This window comes from Leuciscus leuciscus (assembly GCF_965113295.1).
Source record: "Leuciscus leuciscus genome assembly, chromosome: 7".
NCBI lineage: Eukaryota > Metazoa > Chordata > Actinopteri > Cypriniformes > Leuciscidae > Leuciscus > Leuciscus leuciscus.
In genome coordinates, this window is record NC_138731.1 from 9116203 (window position 1) to 9136969 (window position 20767).

Sequence of the window (20767 nt, forward strand, 5' to 3'; positions counted from 1 at the left end):
AACTTTAACATGCTATATAAAAATATCTGTGGGGTATTTTGAGCTAAAACTTCACATACACACTCTGGGGACATCAGAGACTTATTTTACATCTTGTGAAAAGGGCATTATACCACTCCTTTAAGTGTCTTTAAGTGGTAGTTGCATATCTGTCAATGGAGGGACAGAAAGCTCTCAGATTTCATCAAAAAGATCTTCATTTGTGTTTCGAAGATGAACGAAAGTCTTATGGGTTTTAGTTGAATGGGTAACTATCCCTTTAAATACATTCGATACCCTGTGTAGACTGTCATTTTACATGTACAGATCTGTTACTTTATGGTTCTGTATAAGAGCCTGTATACAGTTTAAACTTTTCTCAATTTTATCCCCCCCCAAAAAAAGCGAAGCAGCACCATAAAGGTGGTCCATAAAACTTGTGCGCAAGTCATACAATAGCTTTGTAAGAGGATCTGACAGAAATGTAATTCTGTTCCTCACAAATAGCTGTTATACGTCTTAAAGTCCCCGTTTGACGAGTTTGATTCCCCCTGTAGTCAATAATTGTATCCTATAAAACTCATCTTTTTAAAACCTATAAAACTCAACTCACCAAAATGACCAATTTAAATGTTTTTTCCCCGAATTTTATTTTCTTCATGTCTTAAAATATCTTGAATGTAACTCTTCACCCTTGCCTCGTTAAGTATACGTGGTACTATGAATATGCAAATGAGCCCCGCCTCCACTCACTCACTCAGCTCAGAGATCCACTGGTTGACGATCACACGTTGATCTGATTGGTTACAAGGTAGTTTGTGACATCAGAAACACCAGCGATTTCAAAGCGTGTATTTGAGACTGTCTTTGGTTCACTGCAGTTTTAAGGAGAAAATACTCAGCAATGCTGTCGACTTATGAATATACACATGGTTTGTCTTAAAGCATATTATAAACACCACATAGACACATAAACAACATTAAAAGCTTCATTTTCACCACAGGGGGACTTTAATTAACAGGAACGAAGAAACAAACACACCATTTAAGACCGCTTAATTTGTCAAACGCTTTATTTGTAATTCCATACAGATCAAACACATACAGAGTCCATGCATTAGCTCAAACTCATCTGACATTTGTCTGTCACCTTCGTTAATTGGGATAGTTCACTCAAAAATAGAATAAAAAGAAATAATAAAATAAACAACATCATTTACTCGTCATCATGTCATTCCAAGCCTGTATGACAGTCATACAGTATGAGCCACAACAAAGAAAGTCAATGGGGTCCAATGTTGTTTCAGAAAACATTCTTTAAAATATATCAAAACATATTATATATTTATAATCTAGTCGGTCACACGTTTAGAATGACATGGATGAGTAAATGATGACAATTAAAATTTTTGGGTGAACCATCCCTTCAAGTGTCTGAATTACTGGCAGTTTGATAAAAGTAAACCAAAAAAAAAAAGAAGAAAACAAAAGAGAGAGAAATCAAAAACATTTTGATTGTTATAAAAGAACTGAAATGGCAGTACGGCAGTCAGTGTCCGTCGTTATGAGGTCGTGTCATCGTTAATACTCGTCCTGTCATGTCGGGGTCATGCGTCATGTCACTTAAAACTCTGTAAGAACAAACACATCATAGTCACAGTTACACAAGTCCACAATCTCCAGAACAGCTGAAAGAGAGATCAGGTAATGCCTCTATTTACGACTGAACTTCAAAACTTGAAGATGCCATAAAACGGAAGTTACGATTAAGTAACAGTGAAATGTTACTAAAGACTACAAGGCCGCAGTCACATTAGCGAAACTGGTAACACTTTACTATAAGGTTCATTAGTTAACATTAGTTAATGTATTAACTAACATGAACTAACAATGAGAAATACATATGTTACCGTATTTATTCATTTTTGATGTATGTATTCAAAACTTGGTTAATGTTAGTTAATAAATATCCAGCTGTTCATTGTTTGTTCATGTTAGTTCACAGTTCGCATTAACTAATGTTAACAAATACCTTTGATTTTAATAATGTATTAGTAAATGTTGAAATTAATATTAACTAAGATTAATAAATGCTGTAGAAGTATTGTTCATTCTTAGTTCATGTCAACTAATGTTATTGTAAAGTGAAGTTCCATTGTCCAAATTTAGCATCTTGATATTGGTAATTGAGGCGAATTCAGGTTCAAAGTTGAACTAACTTGAACCCAACGCTGCCTTGCACACATCACAGAGCATGTCACAGGAGGAGCCAGTCATGACCGTTTGATTAAAGTGAATGATTCAGACTGAATAATTCACAATAAGACTAGTAACATGCATTATGGAAATAAATGAGGTCCATTTTGATTTCATTCCGACTTTAAAGATGAAGCTTGTAATTTCCACAACACTAGTGGCACCACACAGAATTACACAAATACATCAGATAAGATTCTTCTCTATGTCCTCACCTGGCAGAAGCACATTGCTATTGATCATAATTATGCTTCAATTGTGAATGTTGATTATACAATTTGTCTACACATTTGCTGTGATTTTGATGATGACGAACTAGTGGTTTAAACATTACTCATTTAGTCAGTTTGTTGAATGTCGGATGCAACAAAACATCCCATAATTCTCTGTGGCAGCATAAGAATGAGTCAATACAGAAATAAAGCATCAATTACACACTTAAAGGGATAGTTCACTTTAAAATTTAAATTATTTAATTTTACTATGATAAAAGTGCTCCACATGGCTCCTGTGGGTTAATAAAGATTGTGTAAGAAAAATATTCATATTTAACACGTTACAAAATAAAATTCCAGCTTCCAGCCAAACGCAGTCTCTACTTGCACCTAAAGCACAACTTACACAACTCATGACGTCAGAAGTAGCTTTAGTGCGTCATGGCGTAGCGTAAATATCAGCAGTGCGTCGCATTACTCGCATAAGTTGTGCTTTAGACTTAAGTGGAATCCGCATGTTCGTTCGGCCGGAAGCTAGTTATTTTACTTTAAAAAGTTTTAAATATTAATATTTTTCTCACACAAACGCATTGCTTCGCTTCAGAAGACCTTTATTAACCCCCAGGAGCCGTGTAGAGTTCGTTTATCATGGATAGATGCACTTTTATCATGAATAGATGCACTTTTATCATGAATAGATGCACTTTTATGATGGATAGATGCACTTTTATGATGGATAGATGCACTTTTATCTGATGGATAGATGCACTTTTATGATGGATAGATGCACTTTTATGATGATAGATGCACTTTTATGATGGATAGATGCACTTTTATGATGGATAGATGCACTTTTATCATGGATAGATGCACTTTTATCTGATGATAGATGCACTTTTATCTGATGATAGATGCACTTTTATGATGGTTAGATGCACTTTTATCATGGATAGATGCACTTATCATGGATAGATGCACTTTTATCATGGATAGATGCACTTATCATGGATAGATGCACTTATCATGGATAGATGCACTTTTATCTGATGATAGATGCACTTTTATCATGGATAGATGCACTTTTATGATGGATAGATGCACTTTTATGATGGTAGATGCACTTTTATGATGGATAGATGCACTTTTATCATGGATAGATGCACTTTTATGATGGATAGATGCACTTTTATCATGGATAGATGCACTTTTATGATGGATAGATGCACTTTTATCATGGATAGATGCACTTTTATGATGGATAGATGCACTTTTATCATGGATTGATGCACTTTTATCATGGATAGATGCACTTTTATCTGATGATAGATGCACTTTTATCATGGATAGATGCACTTTTATCATGGTAGATGCACTTTTATCTGATGATAGATGCACTTTTATCTGATGGATAGATGCACTTTTATCATGGATAGATGCACTTTTATCATGGATAGATGCACTTTTATCATGGATAGATGCACTTTTATCATGGATAGATGCACTTTTATGATGGATAGATGCACTTTTATGATGGATAGATGCACTTTTATCATGGATAGATGCACTTTTATGATGGATAGATGCACTTTTATCAAATGCACTGTTGTTTGCAATTCACTGCCATTATAAAGCTTGGAAGAGCCAGGACATTTTTGATATAACTCGATTGTATTCGTCTGAAAGAACAAAGTTATATACACCTAGGATGGCTTGAGGGCGAGTAAATCATGGGCTAATTTTCATTTTAAAGTGAACTATTCCTTTAATGAGTATCCTTTACTCGTCATTGTGTTGTATTAAAGCAGGGGTGCCAAACTCAGATCCTGCAGAGTTATACCGCGTTCGAGTCGAGGTCAGAAGTGGGAAAATCTGCGTTGAAATGTCCCAAATATAATGTCAATGTTTGCTTTAGACAAATGTATCCACACAATGGCTGTTGGAAGCAGGACTTGCAGCCATCTTGGTAATGACGTCAAATAACGTGTTTCACTGGGGTCGGGGTTGATCGATCTGCCACAAGTTCACAGGTCGGATGTCCGACTTCGAGAGGCGTTCCAGACGTTATTTTCAAGTAGGAGGAAAAATCTGATTTCCGAGTTGTCTGGAACGCAGAATTAGCTTCAACCCTAATTAAACATTAATCAAGGTCTTCAGGATTACTTAAACTCAAGTTGATAACTCACTGCCCTCCAGGAGCAGTTTGGCACCCCTGCATTACAGCAAATCAGGAAAACTGGCTCAATAATTACACTGTCACACGGATTATGTGATAAATGCAAAATACCGTTCATGGATTGAGAGAAATATCTATGGCAGTTTTACACTTATTTCAGTTCCACCACAGTTCAAAAGCTTGGGGTCAGGTATTTCCTGAAAGAAATTAATACTTTCATTCAGTAAGGATGCATTCAATTAATCAAAAGTGACAGTAAAGACATTAATAAAGTTACAAAATCTTTTTCTTTATCATTTATTTGACATTAATAAACTGCAGTTACTGGAGTAATGATGCTGAAAATTCATCTTTGATCACAGGAATAAATTACATTTCACTATATTATGCACAAAGAAAACAGATATTTAAAATTGAAATGATATTTCACAATATTACTGTTTTTACTGTATTTTTTTATCAAATAAAGGCAGAGTTGGTGAACATAAATACATTTAAAAAAATTCTTGTTTTCTGTCTGGCTCCTGAAATAAGTGCAATCCTCATTTCTACCACTAGTGCCAGTGAAATTACAAACTGCACCTCCACACAAAGCTAGAAACGAAGTGCCATAGACTAATTTTATGATCGCAAATCAAATGTAGAGGACAGATATGAACTGCATGCTTCGTTTGAACGGGCGTTTCTGTTCGACTGACGTGACATTGTTTTACTGATATAGAAATAAACGAATCCCCCAAAAGAGATGAAGATGTTAAAGGATTGTTTCTCCAGGTCGCATATATACGAGCGGTCAGTTCAGTTTAGGGTTTTCCATCATGTCTCAAGTCGTCAACTTATTCACGAACAAGTTCACTCTCAACATCAAATTATAAAGAATATAACAGATTGTGTCATAATTTTCATCTTGTTTTTCTGGATTGTCTTTATTTGCTCTTGTACTCACAGCAGAAATAACAATATTGTGGTGAATTCCTAAATATTTGAAATATTTCACCCGTGTCTTACCTACTGATCTGACTTACCTGTGTCTGTCATAAGGTCAAAGGTCAGTATGTTCTCTGGCGTTTGTGTGACTCCTCTTTCGGCGGGTCGGCCAGCATGACCTTCATCTTGACCCCGTTCACCACCTTCCCGTGCAGAAGTGCTATGGCGTCGTGAGCCGGCTTGCGGTCCGAGTACTTTATATATCCCACGTTACGGCCGGGAACCAGGTAAACCTCCATCAGGGAACCGAAACGACTGTGTGGAGAAAACAGTGTTGATTATCACAGAAAAAAAGTTGAAACTGTCCGTCAACATTTCTGGATTGTTTTCAATTGGTTCAAGGAAATTAATCAAACTAACCAATTATAAAAAGTTTTTTTTTTCTTTTTTTTTTTCTACAATCTAATCTGATGATTTGATGTTCAAGAAACATTTATGCTTATTATCAGTGTTGAATACTATGAATGTATAAAGTTGCAAAAGATTTCTATTTCAACTTTTAAAAAAATGAACATCAAAGAATTCAGAAAAAAATTAGCAGCATGACTGTTTTCAACATTGATAATAATAACTGCTTATCGAGCAGCAAATCAGCACATATGAAATGAAACAGTTCACAATATTACCGTTTTACTGTGTTTTTGACTGAATAAATGCAGCCTTGAAAATCTTAATTATTTCAAACCTTTGACCGGTAGTGTATATAACATCACCCATGTGTCCATGTCCGTAGTGGAACAACATTCATGGGAAATATTTACATAAATTCAGACACAATACACCACAACGCTCCAACACTATCAGAGCACACACACACACACACACACACACACACACACCAGAACAGGTCCTCCAGAACATCCACAGGCAGAGGTGAGGGGTTGAAGATGACGAAGAGTCTCTCCTTCACCACGCCGTCAGACGACACCAGCTTCTTCAGAGGAGGAAGAGCCACATCAGTCTGAACTCGAGATTTCTGGGCCACAGGAGGCGCTGTGTAGCCCTACAGGAACACCACACACACACACATACACACACACACACACACACACACACACACACACACACACACACAACACTGGTCAATCATCAGTCTGAACAAGCTTTTATTTTGCTATGGGAGCAACAGGGAATGCTATAATTATATTTGCCGTCTTCTCCTGTTCGCCACTGTAGAAGTTCACCTCAATATAACGACTTCCGCTTCTGAAAACCCCGGAAATGTGAAAAGGGTCCATGGCATGTACAAACATCACGTGATAACTGTGACTCACAGAAGAAACACAATCTCAGAATGTCCAAGTTGTTCCAGAACTGTATGAGTTTCTGTCCTCCATGGAACACCAAAGCGAAAGTTTTGAAGGAATCACTCATTTAAAGAGATGGCAGAACTGACTGATGTGTGATGTAGCCAGCAGCCATGTCACCCTGTAGCCCAAGACTGGTCGCCCACTGAAGCTAAGCAGGGCTGAGTCTGGTCAGAACCTGGATGGGAAACTCCTGAGAAAACCAGGTATCTGCTGGAAGAGGTGTTAGAGAGGCCAGTAGGGGGCGCTGCTCACCTTGTGCTCTGTGTGGGTCCTAACGCCCCAGTAAAGTGACGGGGACACTATACTATCAAAGAGCACCGTCCTTCGGATGAGACATTAAACTGAGGTCCTGACTCTCTGTGGTCATTAAAAATCCCAGGATGTCCTTCGGAAAAGAGTAGGGGTGTAACCCCGGCATCCTGGCCAGATTTGCCCCTTAGCCTCTGTCCATCATGGCCTCCTAATCATCCCCATATACTGATTGGCTTCATCACTGTCTCCTCTCCACCAGTAAGCTGGTGTGTGGTGGGCGTTCTGGCGCACTATGGCTGCCGTCGCATCATCCAAGCGGATGCTGCACATTGATGGATGTTGAGGAGACCCCCCTCCCCCTTCCACGTAAAGCGCTTTGAGTACCCAGAAGCGCTATATAAATGTAACGAATTATTATTATTATTATTATTATTATGTGCAGATGTTCCTGGTTGAATGCACATTACTCACGGCGCTGGTCTTCATCAGCTGCGCTCCGCAGGGGCCGTTCCACACCATCGACATCATCTGAGCGGCCACGAGCTGCATCGCCATCTTCCCCACGGGACTGCACACACACACACACACAACATCACTAACTAAACCTGCACTTCTTATTTAACAGTGCTGAGATACAGCAGTCAATGAAAACCATCCACCTTTAGCTACCCAGATGCTGCACTCTTTCCTGTGGATGTTCACAGTGTTTAGATACAGTTACATTTATTCAGACACCTTCAATATTTCCCACATTATCACAGTTTATTCGCTATAGTTTAGAAAATGGTAATAAAATATGACAAGAACTCAGAGTTATGAACTCAGTTGATATTTGACTGGTTTTGTCCGTCCTTCTGTTAGACTGTCTCTCAGAGGAATGATGTTGGATATCTGTCAGCTGTTAAATTTAACTACACAATTAGATAATACCAGTTTAGCTCAACCAATCACCAAGCAATGCTTCATCTTGTTCAGTCTGTGTGTAAAAAGAGCATTAGCAATTAAAGAAAAAACACTTAAGCCAAACATGGTCAGGTCAAAGTGTCGGAATCATTTTTGGTCCCAAATTGTTATAAATGTTACTGGTAGTCACTGTGTGGAGAATTTGTGTGTATAATGTGTCACAGTTTACTTTATTTTGCTCTCCTCACTTACATAAATGAACTATTGTGTCCTGCACACACTAGTAAGTAGAGATAAAAAATTATATCTGGTGTCTGAATACACACCTCACAATCCCTTATGCAACAGAAGAGACAGGTGAAGTAATGAGTTTATCTAGATATATACACTAATAACAGAATGAGACCAGAGGATCTGTTAATGAGGCAGCATGTATGCATCTTCCCATCACCAGAAACACTGTGTACACTGTGAAACAGAATCAGACGAAGGTAAAGCGGACTCTACCTGGTCCTGTCCTCCCCGTCGTCTATGTAAGTGACTGACAGCCGGTTACCAGGCGGATACTCAAACCCATTCAGCTTCTCTTTGGCATAAACCGCAGAGCCCAGGTTATTATACCGGACCACCACCTGACCTGCAGGACACACACATACTGGCAAATTAATCTATGAAAGGGGTGGGCGATTAACCGGTAGACATGTGTCAGCCATCAGAGATTTTGGATTGCGGTTACGCTCATGTGACGTTGCTGTGCTACACGGTCAGGAAAGCTCCATGTACAGTACAGGCCAAAAGTTTGGACACATTACTATTTTTAATGTTTTTGAAAGAAGTTTCTTCTGCTCATCAAGCCTGCATTTATTTGATCAAAAATACAGATTTTTTTTTTTATATTGTGATATATTATTACAATTTAAAATAATTGGTTTTCAATTTATTATACTTTAAATTATCATTTATTTCTGTGATTTTCATCATCATTACTCCAGTCTTCAGTGTCACATGTGACATCCAGTCTATCACATGATCCTTTAGAAATCATTCTAATATGATGATTTATTATGAGTGTTGGACACAGTTCTGCTGCCTAATATATTTGATGAATAAAAGGTTAAAAAGAACTGCATTTATTCAAAATAAAAAAATATTTTCTAATAATATAAATCTTCTTTACTATCACTTTTTTTATCAGTTTAACACGTCCTTGCTGAATAAAAGTATTGATTTATTTAAAAAAAAGAAAAAAAAATTACTGAGCCCAAATTACTGACCAGTAGTGTATATTGTTGTTACAAAAGATTTCTATTTTTAAAACATTTGCTTCTTTTTATATATATATATATATATATATATATATATATATATATATATATATATATATATTTTTTTTTTTTTACTTTTTATTCATCAAAGTATCCTAAAAAAGTATCACAGGTTATGAAAAAAATATTAAGCAGCAGAACTGTTTTCAACTTTGATAATGAATCATCATATTAGAATGATTTCTAAAGGATCATGTGACAGACTGGAGTAATGATCCTGAAAATTCAGCTTTGCATCACAGAAATAAATGATAATTTAAAGTATAATAAATTGAAAACCAATTATTTTAAATTGTAATAATATATCACAATATTACATTTTTTTTTCTGTATTTTTGATCAAATAAATGCAGGCTTGATGAGCAGAAGAAACTTCTTTCAAAAACATTAAAAATAGTAATGTGTCCAAACTTTTGGCCTGTACTGTACATTTCTGAAAAGCATAACTTTGATAACAGATCACTCTAAATTGTGATGTGGACTCATGCATTTTCCGTAAAGCTGCTTTGAAACGATGTGTATTGTGATACAAATATCTGTGAACTGAATTGAATGTAACCTTTGCTGAAGCCGTACTGATCGATCTGCATCTCACAGAAGTCCATCCCCGGGATCAGGTCGAACAGGCCGTAGATCTGCTCCTGCGTGACCGCGGCCCGGGACGACACCATCAGGCACCGCGTGATGATGTCAGAGCTCCACGTGTCCCCCACGGGGGCGAAGCTGCTGCTGGACTCGTGCGCTGAGGGAAACACAGACACTCAGGAAAACAAACCACAATTCTGTTTGGCCCTAGCTATCAGGAAGTGGCTGAATATTTTGAATCTTCAGGCTTAATTACAACTAGTGTAATTGGTGTTTTTTCAGTACACAGTTTTACTTGATCCGTGCAGTCGGTCTTAAAGTGACTGCAGCCTAACTAACCTGATGTGAATATAAACAATAAAAAAAGAGAAAACCTCTCACTGCTCTTGACTGAATCACTTCAGTAACTTTAATTACTAATTACTCATTTAATTAGTAATTTTAAGACTATGCATTGTTTTTTATACATTTGATTACTTATACATTTTATGTAGTATTTCTTATTTCTAGTGCTTGTTTTTCAGGACACAGTTTCTCCAGAGTGGCTATATGTATTTATAAATGAACTGAATTAATAACTTTTACAACAAAAATGAGCCATCACTGAACTTACTAAAGCTGGACTGTGACGCTATTTTCTTCTAGAAACAAACTCTGTTGCATTATTTTCCTGTTATCTCTGTAAAGCTGCTTTGAAACAATCTGTATTGTAAAAAGCGCTATATAAATAAAGGTGACTTGTCACCAGTTAAAAAATGGACGAACAAATAAACTTTTTCCCTTCGTCTCTCAGCTGAAACTAAACCTTTTTTATCGACTGTTGACTTTGAGAAAGCAGGTTCTGCGGTTGTTCTCTCACGAATGGACTTCTGCAACTCTCTTTACTCTGGAATTGACAACAAAGCATCAGCGCGTCTTCAAAAAATACAGAATGCTAAAGTCAGCCAGGAAATTTGAGTCATTTACTCTGTTTTTAATATCGTTGAAATGGTTGCCGGTTCGAGACAGAATTATCTATAAGATCCGGTTACTTGTTTTTTAAGCGTTACACAATTTTGCCCCTTCTTATCTTTCTAGTATACTGGCATTTTATAATCCATCTAGATCTTTGAGATACGAAAATCAAAATCTTCTCTGTGTTGTCAGAACAAACTACAAACATAAAGGCGGCAGAGCGTTTTCCCGTGTCGGACCCAAACTTTGCAATGATCTCCCTCTTTCTGTAAGGTCAGTTAAGTCAGTGGTTCCCAAACCTGTCCTGAAGGCACCCCAACACTGCATGTTTTATTTGTCTCCCTAATCAAACACACCTGATTCAACTCATCAGCTCATTATCACATGGGTTAATGAGCTGATGAGTTGAATCAGGTGTGTTTGATTAGGGAGACAAAGAAAATGTGCCGTGTTGGGGTGCCTTCAGGACAGGTTTGGGAACCACTGAGTTAAGTCACTACCGAGATTTAAGGCCATGTTAAAAGTACATCCGGTAACACTTTATTTTAAGGTGTGTAGCGTCTGGACGAAATCACAATGACTTATTCATTCTAAACTTCAGAAAGCTTTTAACCTATTGGACTCACTCATGTAAATTACAGTCCTAGCGCCAATGAGTCCGGATCAGATTGCTCCATTAACACATTAAGTGTCATGGTAGAGATTAAACAGAAACACCTCCAAACTCCTTCATGAGCGTCAAACAGATCGTGATCACCTCAACGCCCCCTCACGGCAAGCAAGAAGTGGATGGACCTCTCAGAGACGCCCCAATACACACACACACACACACTCTTTGCATTTAACTCAGAATATAAGTCATTCCAAAAGGTATATGGAATGTGTATGTATGTTTCCCACCTCATATTAGCCTAGTTATGACTTTCTAGTGGTGTTAGCTGAACTCTCAGTGCTTATATTCAAGTGTAAGAATGTATCTCTACTGTTGTATCTTCCAGGCATATCTATCTTGGTATCGAATTAAATCTCTCGGTTTGCCTTAGCTAAATATATATAGTATGTTACAATAAAACATATTATACTATGTTTACCTTCCTTTGGAGTAGAAATGACAAATTCTGACGCCATCATAAACCATGCAACTTAGGCAGAAGGAGACAAAGAGACTCTCCCGCTCAAAGTTTTCTGAGTGGTCTAATCTCCGGCTTCTTGCCTTGTCTTAGTCTCGGGCTCATTCATTTCTATCTACGAGTGAAATGGACTTAGCCTGAATTTCTGGCAACTTTGCTTACAAGCTAGCCTGACGTCGTCATACTCAGATTCTAGTCAGAATGTGAGTCTGATACTGCTCCATTGAGCTTTGATTATGGGGCGTGTTTCAACCGAACCAGGAAGGAAAATGCCTCTGCACTCAATTGGATAGACCTATAACCAATCAGAGCAACGGTGTAAGTGATGTATGTTTTTCATTCATGTTTCCAATCGACAAATGCCTTGATCGCGGTTCTCTGTTCCTCTTTTAAAATGAATGCGCTGTCGATATCTTCTATAACAGACGCGATGGCGGAATCTACACATAATGTTTTATAAACAAAGTTCGAGAGGAGCACGTTCACATAATCAATCCAATCAACTTGTCATCAAACAATGACCGTCTGGTCTACACTATCAGCATGAGAGGAAGCATATATTTATTCACTTTGTCAACTCACCTAACATTCCATGACAGTTTTCAGCATCCCTCCACTCACTCTCGGCCTGTTCTTCCACAGCCTGGAATACGGGGGGAGCACTTTGGGTTCGGGCCGAATACCGAGCCCGCCTTCTCCTCAGACAGCACGCCAACTACGCATTTATTCTATTTGACTTATTTGTAAGTGTGAACTCGTGAAATAATTCTCCAGCGGCAGTCATCTGTGTTGTAAACGAATTCAACCCAAGCGCTCATTGGTGACGTGGATGATTACGTTACGTTGCTCATCTGTCCATCATCGTATAAAGCCCGCCCTGACAATTTGATTGGTCCGAACAATTTTTGTTCGGGCATAATAGCTCCTCAACGGAACGAGTCCAGACCGAACTTCCCGACCAAAAAATGTTGTCCCGACCACAGAAATGACTGGGCCCCTGAAAAGGTCCAGTGAATGGGCCCACCCCAAATCTGCTATAGGCTACTCATATCTCTCTCTCTCTCTCTCTCTCTCTCTCTCTCTCTCTCTCTCTCTCTCTCTCTCTCTCTCTCTCTCTCTCTCTCTCTCTCTCTCTCTCTCTCTCTCTCTCTCTCTCTCTCTCTCTCTCTCTCTCTCTCTCTCTCTCTCTCTCTCTCTCTCTCTCTATATATATATATATATATATATATATATATATATATATATATATATATATATATACACATTTAACTGAGAGAGACTCAGGGGTGGGTATGCAGTTTATGCAGCCATAGCAATACCAGTGTTTCTTACAGGATTTTTGGTAAAGCTGTGGTGAGTGGACCTCTGTACCTCTAGGGGGGTTGGGGGGCAAAAATAAAGGAAACTTTCATAATTCGTTTTGTACTAATTTCTATACTTGAAAGAGTATATTTATATACTTCACATTAAAGATGTGATTGGGCCAGCCCAGTGACCATCAAGAAAAGAACCAATGGGCCGCTGATCTACGTGTTTCATGGGCCGGTGTGTCAGAAAAAAAACTAACGCTGACTTTTTTTGACCAATGCATTACACCGGCAGTAACCCAGCGCCGCCGATTAAGCAAAGCAAAACTAAACAAATGTACAGTTTTATGGGCCGTTAAGACAAAAAAAGAAAAAAAGTATGAGATGCATCGGCCCAAAAAGCACGTCGGCCCACTGGGAATCTCCCGGTAGTCCCGATGGCCAGATGGATCTACATGCCTGGACGTCACACTTTAAATCCTACCTGTTGCCTTTCACCATCCACTTATTTAGCTGCTGTCGCATCAATTGACATGCCATCTCCTTTTCCCTCTTTCTTTTTCTATTTTTAGCCCCCGACAGCTTTTTTGCTTTATCCATCTTTTTCGACGACAACTCACTACTCGTTCCTCCTGCTCGCTCAGCGCTCACGGCGACCGCGCCCGCTCGCCAGCCTGCTCAGACCATTTTCAGGAAAGGGGTGTTTCATTATGACACAGGCTATATTTTACTCGAGCAACATTAAATAAAATGCATTTTTTTTCTCACTTTCAACAATTAATGTTGCTATTTTGGTTCAAAATAAAATATGGTAAGCTTTGCTTATATTTAGGATGAACATAATTATAGCTGGACTGCATGGGCCCCCCCTAGCGGCTGGGCCCCAGAAAACGTTCCCCTTTATCCCCCTTTATGGACTGCCCTGCTTACAAGTAAACCGTTTGAACTTCCCGCGAACCGGAAGAACCGAGAGAACGCTTCAATCTCAGGACCCAGCGAGGATCATCACACACACACACACACACACGCATTCTTGCTCAGCAACAAATATCCATGGAAGTATTATTTCTATCGCGATTTAAATGCGTTTGTCTGCCCCTGCTTTAAGGTGATTTGATTCTTTGCTGGATCTCAAAGGTTAACTGTTTGTGATATTTTGCCATTCTGTGATCTGCTCTATCTCTTTCTTTCTTTCTTTCCTTTCGTCATTCTGTTATATGCATTCTTTGTTTAAATGTAGTCATATGTTTTTATAGTTTAATTTATTAAAACCCATTATACGCTTGTCTCTGTCTGCTGCTCACCGAACAAAGTCTCTTAAATGTGTGAGCTTAAGCTACAAGCTTTATATTGATGAGTACTTTAGTTATTAATCTTATAGAACAGAAAGTTATTCTTCATGACCAGAAGAATAACCTTTCTTAAAAGTTTATAGGAAGAATCATCCTTCTTGAGAGTTCTTAAGAAATGTGCCTATATGAAGAAATAAATGCAATGAAGTGCGCAGATACTCACCAAAGGCGTATGAGCTGGAGCCGGGATCGTTCCCGGAGTGCTCCGATCTGGGGTTGCTGAAATAGTCGTTGTCTGCGGATGAATTTTTGGTCCTGGGCTCAGCTAAGATCGCTCTGTAAGCTGCAGAGACAAGCAGCTTATAAGCACACCTGAAAACAACAGCCATAGTCGTAAAGTAGAGAACATGACACTCTTACTCTTGTCACAGTTTTCGATGGCCTTGGCGGCTTGCGAGGGTTTGTGGAACCGCACGTATCCCAGACCTTTGCTTTCACCCGTGTTCTTGTTCCTGATAATGATAGCGTACTCTATATCTCCATACACCTGTGGAAAAGACAGCAGAGAGATACCTGGCTCATATATCAGCTTCAAATCAAATACAAGAAAATAGGACCATTAAGATTCCATGCATGATTTTCATGTTAATCATTCAAATTTGGTCAAAAATCTTTCAAAATCTTGCGGGGGGTCCCACAAGGATCGGTCCTTGCTCCGTTACTCTTTTGGCTTTATATGTTACCTCTGGGGGCTCTCTTCTGAAAATACAATATAGCATTTCATTGCTGCGCAGATGATACTCAGATATATGTGCTAGTAGTGAGACAGTCAAATACAAATTCAACTTATACTTTATTAGCATGTCTACAAGACATCGAGGCCTGGATGGCTGCAAACTGTTTTAAGCTTAAGGAAGACACAACTGAGGTGTGATTGTGTCCGGCCCTGGCAGTGATGCTGTGACTCCATCTTTCAAATCAACAAACACCCTTGCCTGGTTTAAAGGTGCCCTAGAATTTGAAATTGAATTTATCTTGGCATAGTTAAATAACAAGAGTTCAGTACATGGACATGACATACAGTGAGTCTCAAACACCATAGTTTTCTCTTTCTTATTTAAATCTCGTTTTTGAAAAACACCCCTGAAAAACAGGCGAATCTCCACATAACACCAACTGTGACGCAACAGTTGGGATCATTAATATGTACGCCTCCAAAAATTTGCATATGCTAGCCCATGCTCAGTGCCAGGCGAAACTGCACAGCCGAATCATCAGAAGTTCTGCAGGTGAAGAAACAAGCAGGAGGAGGATCATAGGGAAAATGGCAGATCTATCTATAATCTATCTATATATAATCGGATACCGCTACAGTTTAATTCGAAGTTGTTAGTTGCTCTGCCCATTTCACCGCGGACTTTTTTTCTAACCTGGAACAATATCAAGCAGCCAGGCTTCTCTCGGCGTCTCATACTGACGAAGGGGGCAATTTCAACTAACGTTATATTCCCGCAAGCGGTAAGTAGTGATTTTACTAACGGTAATTTACACTGTGTTATTTAGATCCAGCGCGATATTGTTTTTTTACTCGAGAGACATTGTGGCTTGCAAACGAGCGAACGAAGCATGGCAGTTGCTCAGTGTTTGGATGTACAAATGAACACAAACATATATTTTTTAGCTCCTTCATCCGAGCCTCTGGAGAACCAGTGGGTTATGTGAATTTCTGATGTGTAATTGTTCAAGTTCAGACAGATAATCTTTCTCTCAAAGTCGTTCAACACTATTTATGCATCAGTAAATCGCGTTGCAGTGATAAGATCTTCATTCACGCAATCAACAGACTGTCATCTGCTCAATGCTCACTGCAACCTTTTATGTGATGGGAATAGATCTAAATACTTAAAAAACTTCTCACGATTTATTAATCCCGATAGCTGTAATAGTAAAAACGTATAAAAGCTGTAATAGTAAAAGTTTTCCTGATAGCTCTACATTTAATGCCAGATATTTCATATGCAAGCATGTCAGCCAATCACAGCAGAGGGCGTTTACACTGAAGTCTCACAGCAGACACGCCCCTTCAAACTGAGTGTTCAAATCAAAGGATAAAATCAGGCTAGGAAATATGCCTTTTATTTCTAAATTATAACAAATTTTGATCTAAAAAACATACTAACATTATAAGGGCACACTAGGAAACATTATAAAATAATAAAATAATCCATTCTAGGGCACCTTTAATGAAATCCAGTGTAAAAAATTTGGGGTTTGTTTTGGACAGTAACTTAAAAATGGATCGTCATATAAACTCAGTTGTGAGAACCAGTTTTTTCATATACGTCTTTTAGCCAAGACTAAACCATTTTTACCAGTTCCAGATTTTGAGAAAGCAATTACAGCTTTGGTTTTCACACGAATAGACTATTGTAACTCTCTTTATATGGAATTGATGCTAGATCACTAGCCAGCTAGGATGATCAAGTCTGCCAAAAAACATGACTCTGTTATGCCGCTATTCATTTTATTGAAATGACTGCCTGTACATTACAGAATTCTGTATAAGATTCTCATACTTGTTTTTAAGGCTCTTCACAATCAGGCACTTATGTTTATGTCCAACATGTTGTCAATATATACTCCCCCCAGATCCTTGAGATCAGAGATTCATCATCTTTAATGAGTGAGCAGGACAAAATATAAACATTAGAGCGATAGAGCTTTCTCACGAGGGGGTCCACAACTTTGGAACGATCTCCCCGTCTCTATTAGATCAGCCAGAACACCAGCTAATCTTAACTATAGGTTAAATCACATCTGTTAAACGCTATGTGAGCCCTCTCATGAAGCGGCTTCCATTGCAACGGTGTGTTTTATGTGGTTCTATGTATTTTTTATCTCTATGTATTGATTGTTGTTGTTTTTTTATTGTGAAGCACTTGTATTTGCAGCTCATGTTGCATTAAATTGTGCTATATAAGAATGATTAAATTAAATGAAATTTTATCCCCAAATTTTCCCATTTTTAATTATGTTAATGATATGAATGGAAAAAGACTAATTTGGCATTCTTCACCTTTATGTAAAACACAATTTCTTGTTTAATTCCCTTTAAATTTGGGGTGAAATGTGATGCGTTTTCAAATCGTCCAACAGAAAATACCTCAGAAGTTTAAAGGCACAGTATGTAAGTTTCACCGTTAGAAGTCGCTTATTCCAAACAAAGGCGTAGAATGAACAATGAGCCGACTGGACTCATCCGCTCATGGATGAGCAAATGTATTAAATGTTTATTAGCATTACTGTGGTATGAAGCAGGGCGGGCGAGAGGACATTACCTGGATGTTTTGAATGTGCTTATATTTTATTGGATAGTGGCGCAGTCGCCACTGCCGTTCGTTTCATTTTGTTTTTTTATTTTACAATTAAATTTACATCTAACACAAGCCTCCTTCTTCCCTGAAATTAAACAAATGTTACAGTTACATTTGATCACTTAAATTCACATCATTTTATTTTATTTCATTCTAATGAAACAGTCACTAGTGCTCAATTAGTACTCATACCCCTCACATTATCTGACGAATTAAAGCAATGCAGCGCTGTTTTACTTGATCAAAACAACCATATTGAAATACATTTGAGTGTGTTGAAGTTATGTTAAGGTTGTTCGCTCGGTGGCTGCTATGAGACACTCGTTTCCCACTGCAGGAAACTAGACCGATATTAAAACATTACATTAATAAAAGCTGGAGGAGTTGTGTTGCTATGATAGTCACTTGGCAGAATACTATAGTGTTGTCTCTGAGGTACAAGCATGTTACTGGCGGTAAATCAAGAAAACAAGAGACTTAAACAGACTAAGACAAAAAGACTAACCGTGTTGAGCTTATATATAACAATTCGTTTTGTCGATAAAGGCATCTAAACAGTTACTCACCTGTCTTAATAAAACACAAAATATTAACGCATCTTTGGTGTTTCCATGGTTTCTACGAAAGACTGGTTAAAATAGCTGATTTCTCTGGATTTTAAACATTGTTAGAAACATTTGGGATAATTTAAGTACACAAGTCAACAACATATTTGTTCCAGTGGTTTTTGGATATTTTCATCTAAAAATTTAATTTTTTATTATTTAATTTGATAATTTTCAGGATTTTAGGATCATTCCAGATAATCTATTGAGCTCCTCTTCCTTCACAACCACATTTTCTCGACTGAAATGAACCATTTAATCATATTATATTGTTATAATCTCAAAATAATTAGACACATGATAAATTGGTCATTAGAAATTCACGTGTTTGCTTTTATGCAAAATATAACTACATGCGATGTCAATTTCCTTTTAATTTGGGGGTAAAATTGGACATGCTTTGATACATTCACCCCTCAAGCCATGCTTTCAAACTTCCCATCAGATAATACCTTGAAAGTGTCTTTTAAATCTTCCTCAGTGAAGGTCTTTGGGATCATCACGAATATCCTGGTCAGCTCCTCGTCCTCCACATCCCGGTGGCTCCCGGAGGATCTGGCCTGAGCGATGAACACCTGGACGAGCAGGACACGCTTACATTAACAGCTGTGATGAGGACTCATACTGTAACCAGCCTTGGGGAAACTTACTTTCAAAAGTTATGTATTACAATTTTGCGTTACTTAGTTACTTTTTTAGAAAAGTAATGCGTTACGTTACTTTTTTTCACCTGGGTTTTTTTCACCAGGTCACTAAAAAAAAGTTATATTACTGGGAAATTGTAAAGACCCTTTCACACCAAAAGTGAAATAATAAGCCTCAGGCTGAAGGAAATGTAAATTCAGCTGAGCAGAAGAATAGATGCAGGAGAAAAAAAGATTAACACTTACTTTACCAATAAAGACAAAAAATATATATATTTTATAGTAATTTTTGCTCATGGTTTAAATGAATCATCGAAGGTCAGAAACAAGTACATTGGTCAATTAAATGCACACAATTATTATGTTTTATTTAACACATTTAGTTATTGGTGGTTTGCATAGTATTCTGATTCTGCATTTCACAGATTTTATTCATTTTGAGGAATATTGAAACTTTTTTATGCAGGTGAGATGAGTAAATGCACACATTTAGTCTAGAACTACAATAACCATCATGTTCCCACACACACAGACACACACATCATGTTCCCACACACAACACCTCTGCACTTCGATTGGTCTCAACATGAGGACAGGAGAGGAGCTGTCAGTCAATAAACGGGAAAACAAAGTAACTTGCGTTACTTGTTTGAAAAAGTAACTCAGATATTTTGTTGTAAATTTTAAAATACGTCACTTTAGTTACGTGAAAAAGTAATCTGATTACGTAACTCAAGTTACTTGTAATGAGTTCTACTGCATTTATATAGAGATTATATTGCTTCACTCATCCCAGAGACCCAGTCATTAAATTGCAAAACATACAAGTTAGTTGTAATGAGTTACCCCCCAAACACGGACTATAACTGTGTCTGGCACTATTAATGTCCTATTATCACTGTAAAGCTGCTTTGACACGATCTACATTGTGTAAAAGCGCTATAAATGAGGTGTTTGACTCTATGGATCACCTTGATGGGTTTGGTTCCCTCGGCCAGGCTCCTGCCGTGCATCTCCTCCATCGCGGTGCAGGCCTGAGAGGACTTGGAGAACTTCACAAACGACACTCCTTTCGACTCTTTCGTGTGCTTGTCCTTCACCACCCAGATGTCCTGGATCTCGCCGAAAGGGGTGAAGTGTTCTCGGATGATCTCCTCGGTTATGGACTTACTGGTGACGAGAAACAGACGACTGTTCGCCGGCTCGTCCAGGTACGAGGAGGCGCGGTTAGATTCGTCCATAGTCATGGATCAGATTTCTATTATTGATTTGTTAGACTTTCTAGGCAGCAAAACTGATCTAAAAATCCCTTAGAAGAAATACAGCGTAAGCTATAATTCGTTTAAAATGATATTATCCTGACAACATTTCAACAACAACAACAGAGGAGCTTCTTCTTCTTCTTCTTCTTCTTCTTCTTCTTCTTCTTCTTCTTCTTCTTCTTCTTTTGGTTTATTGGCGGGTTTTCGGTTCATA

At 38.1% G+C, this 20767-nt stretch overlaps 1 protein-coding gene across 1 annotated transcript; it reads right to left on the bottom strand.

The window, feature by feature from the left end:
• Positions 1-1034: 1034 nt before the first annotated feature.
• rbm45 (RNA binding motif protein 45) lies at positions 1035-20715 on the bottom strand. The gene is made up of 10 exons (XM_082176196.1): positions 20263-20715; positions 19100-19222; positions 15089-15215; positions 14892-15011; positions 9960-10142; positions 8583-8712; positions 7644-7740; positions 6450-6613; positions 5649-5865; positions 1035-1610 (listed from the first exon to the last, which is right to left on the bottom strand). Exons 1-9 carry the CDS (start codon positions 20536-20538, stop codon positions 5673-5675), a joined length of 1413 nt encoding a protein of 470 aa, XP_082032322.1. The 5' UTR covers positions 20539-20715; the 3' UTR covers positions 1035-1610; positions 5649-5672.
• Positions 20716-20767: the final 52 nt, after the last annotated feature.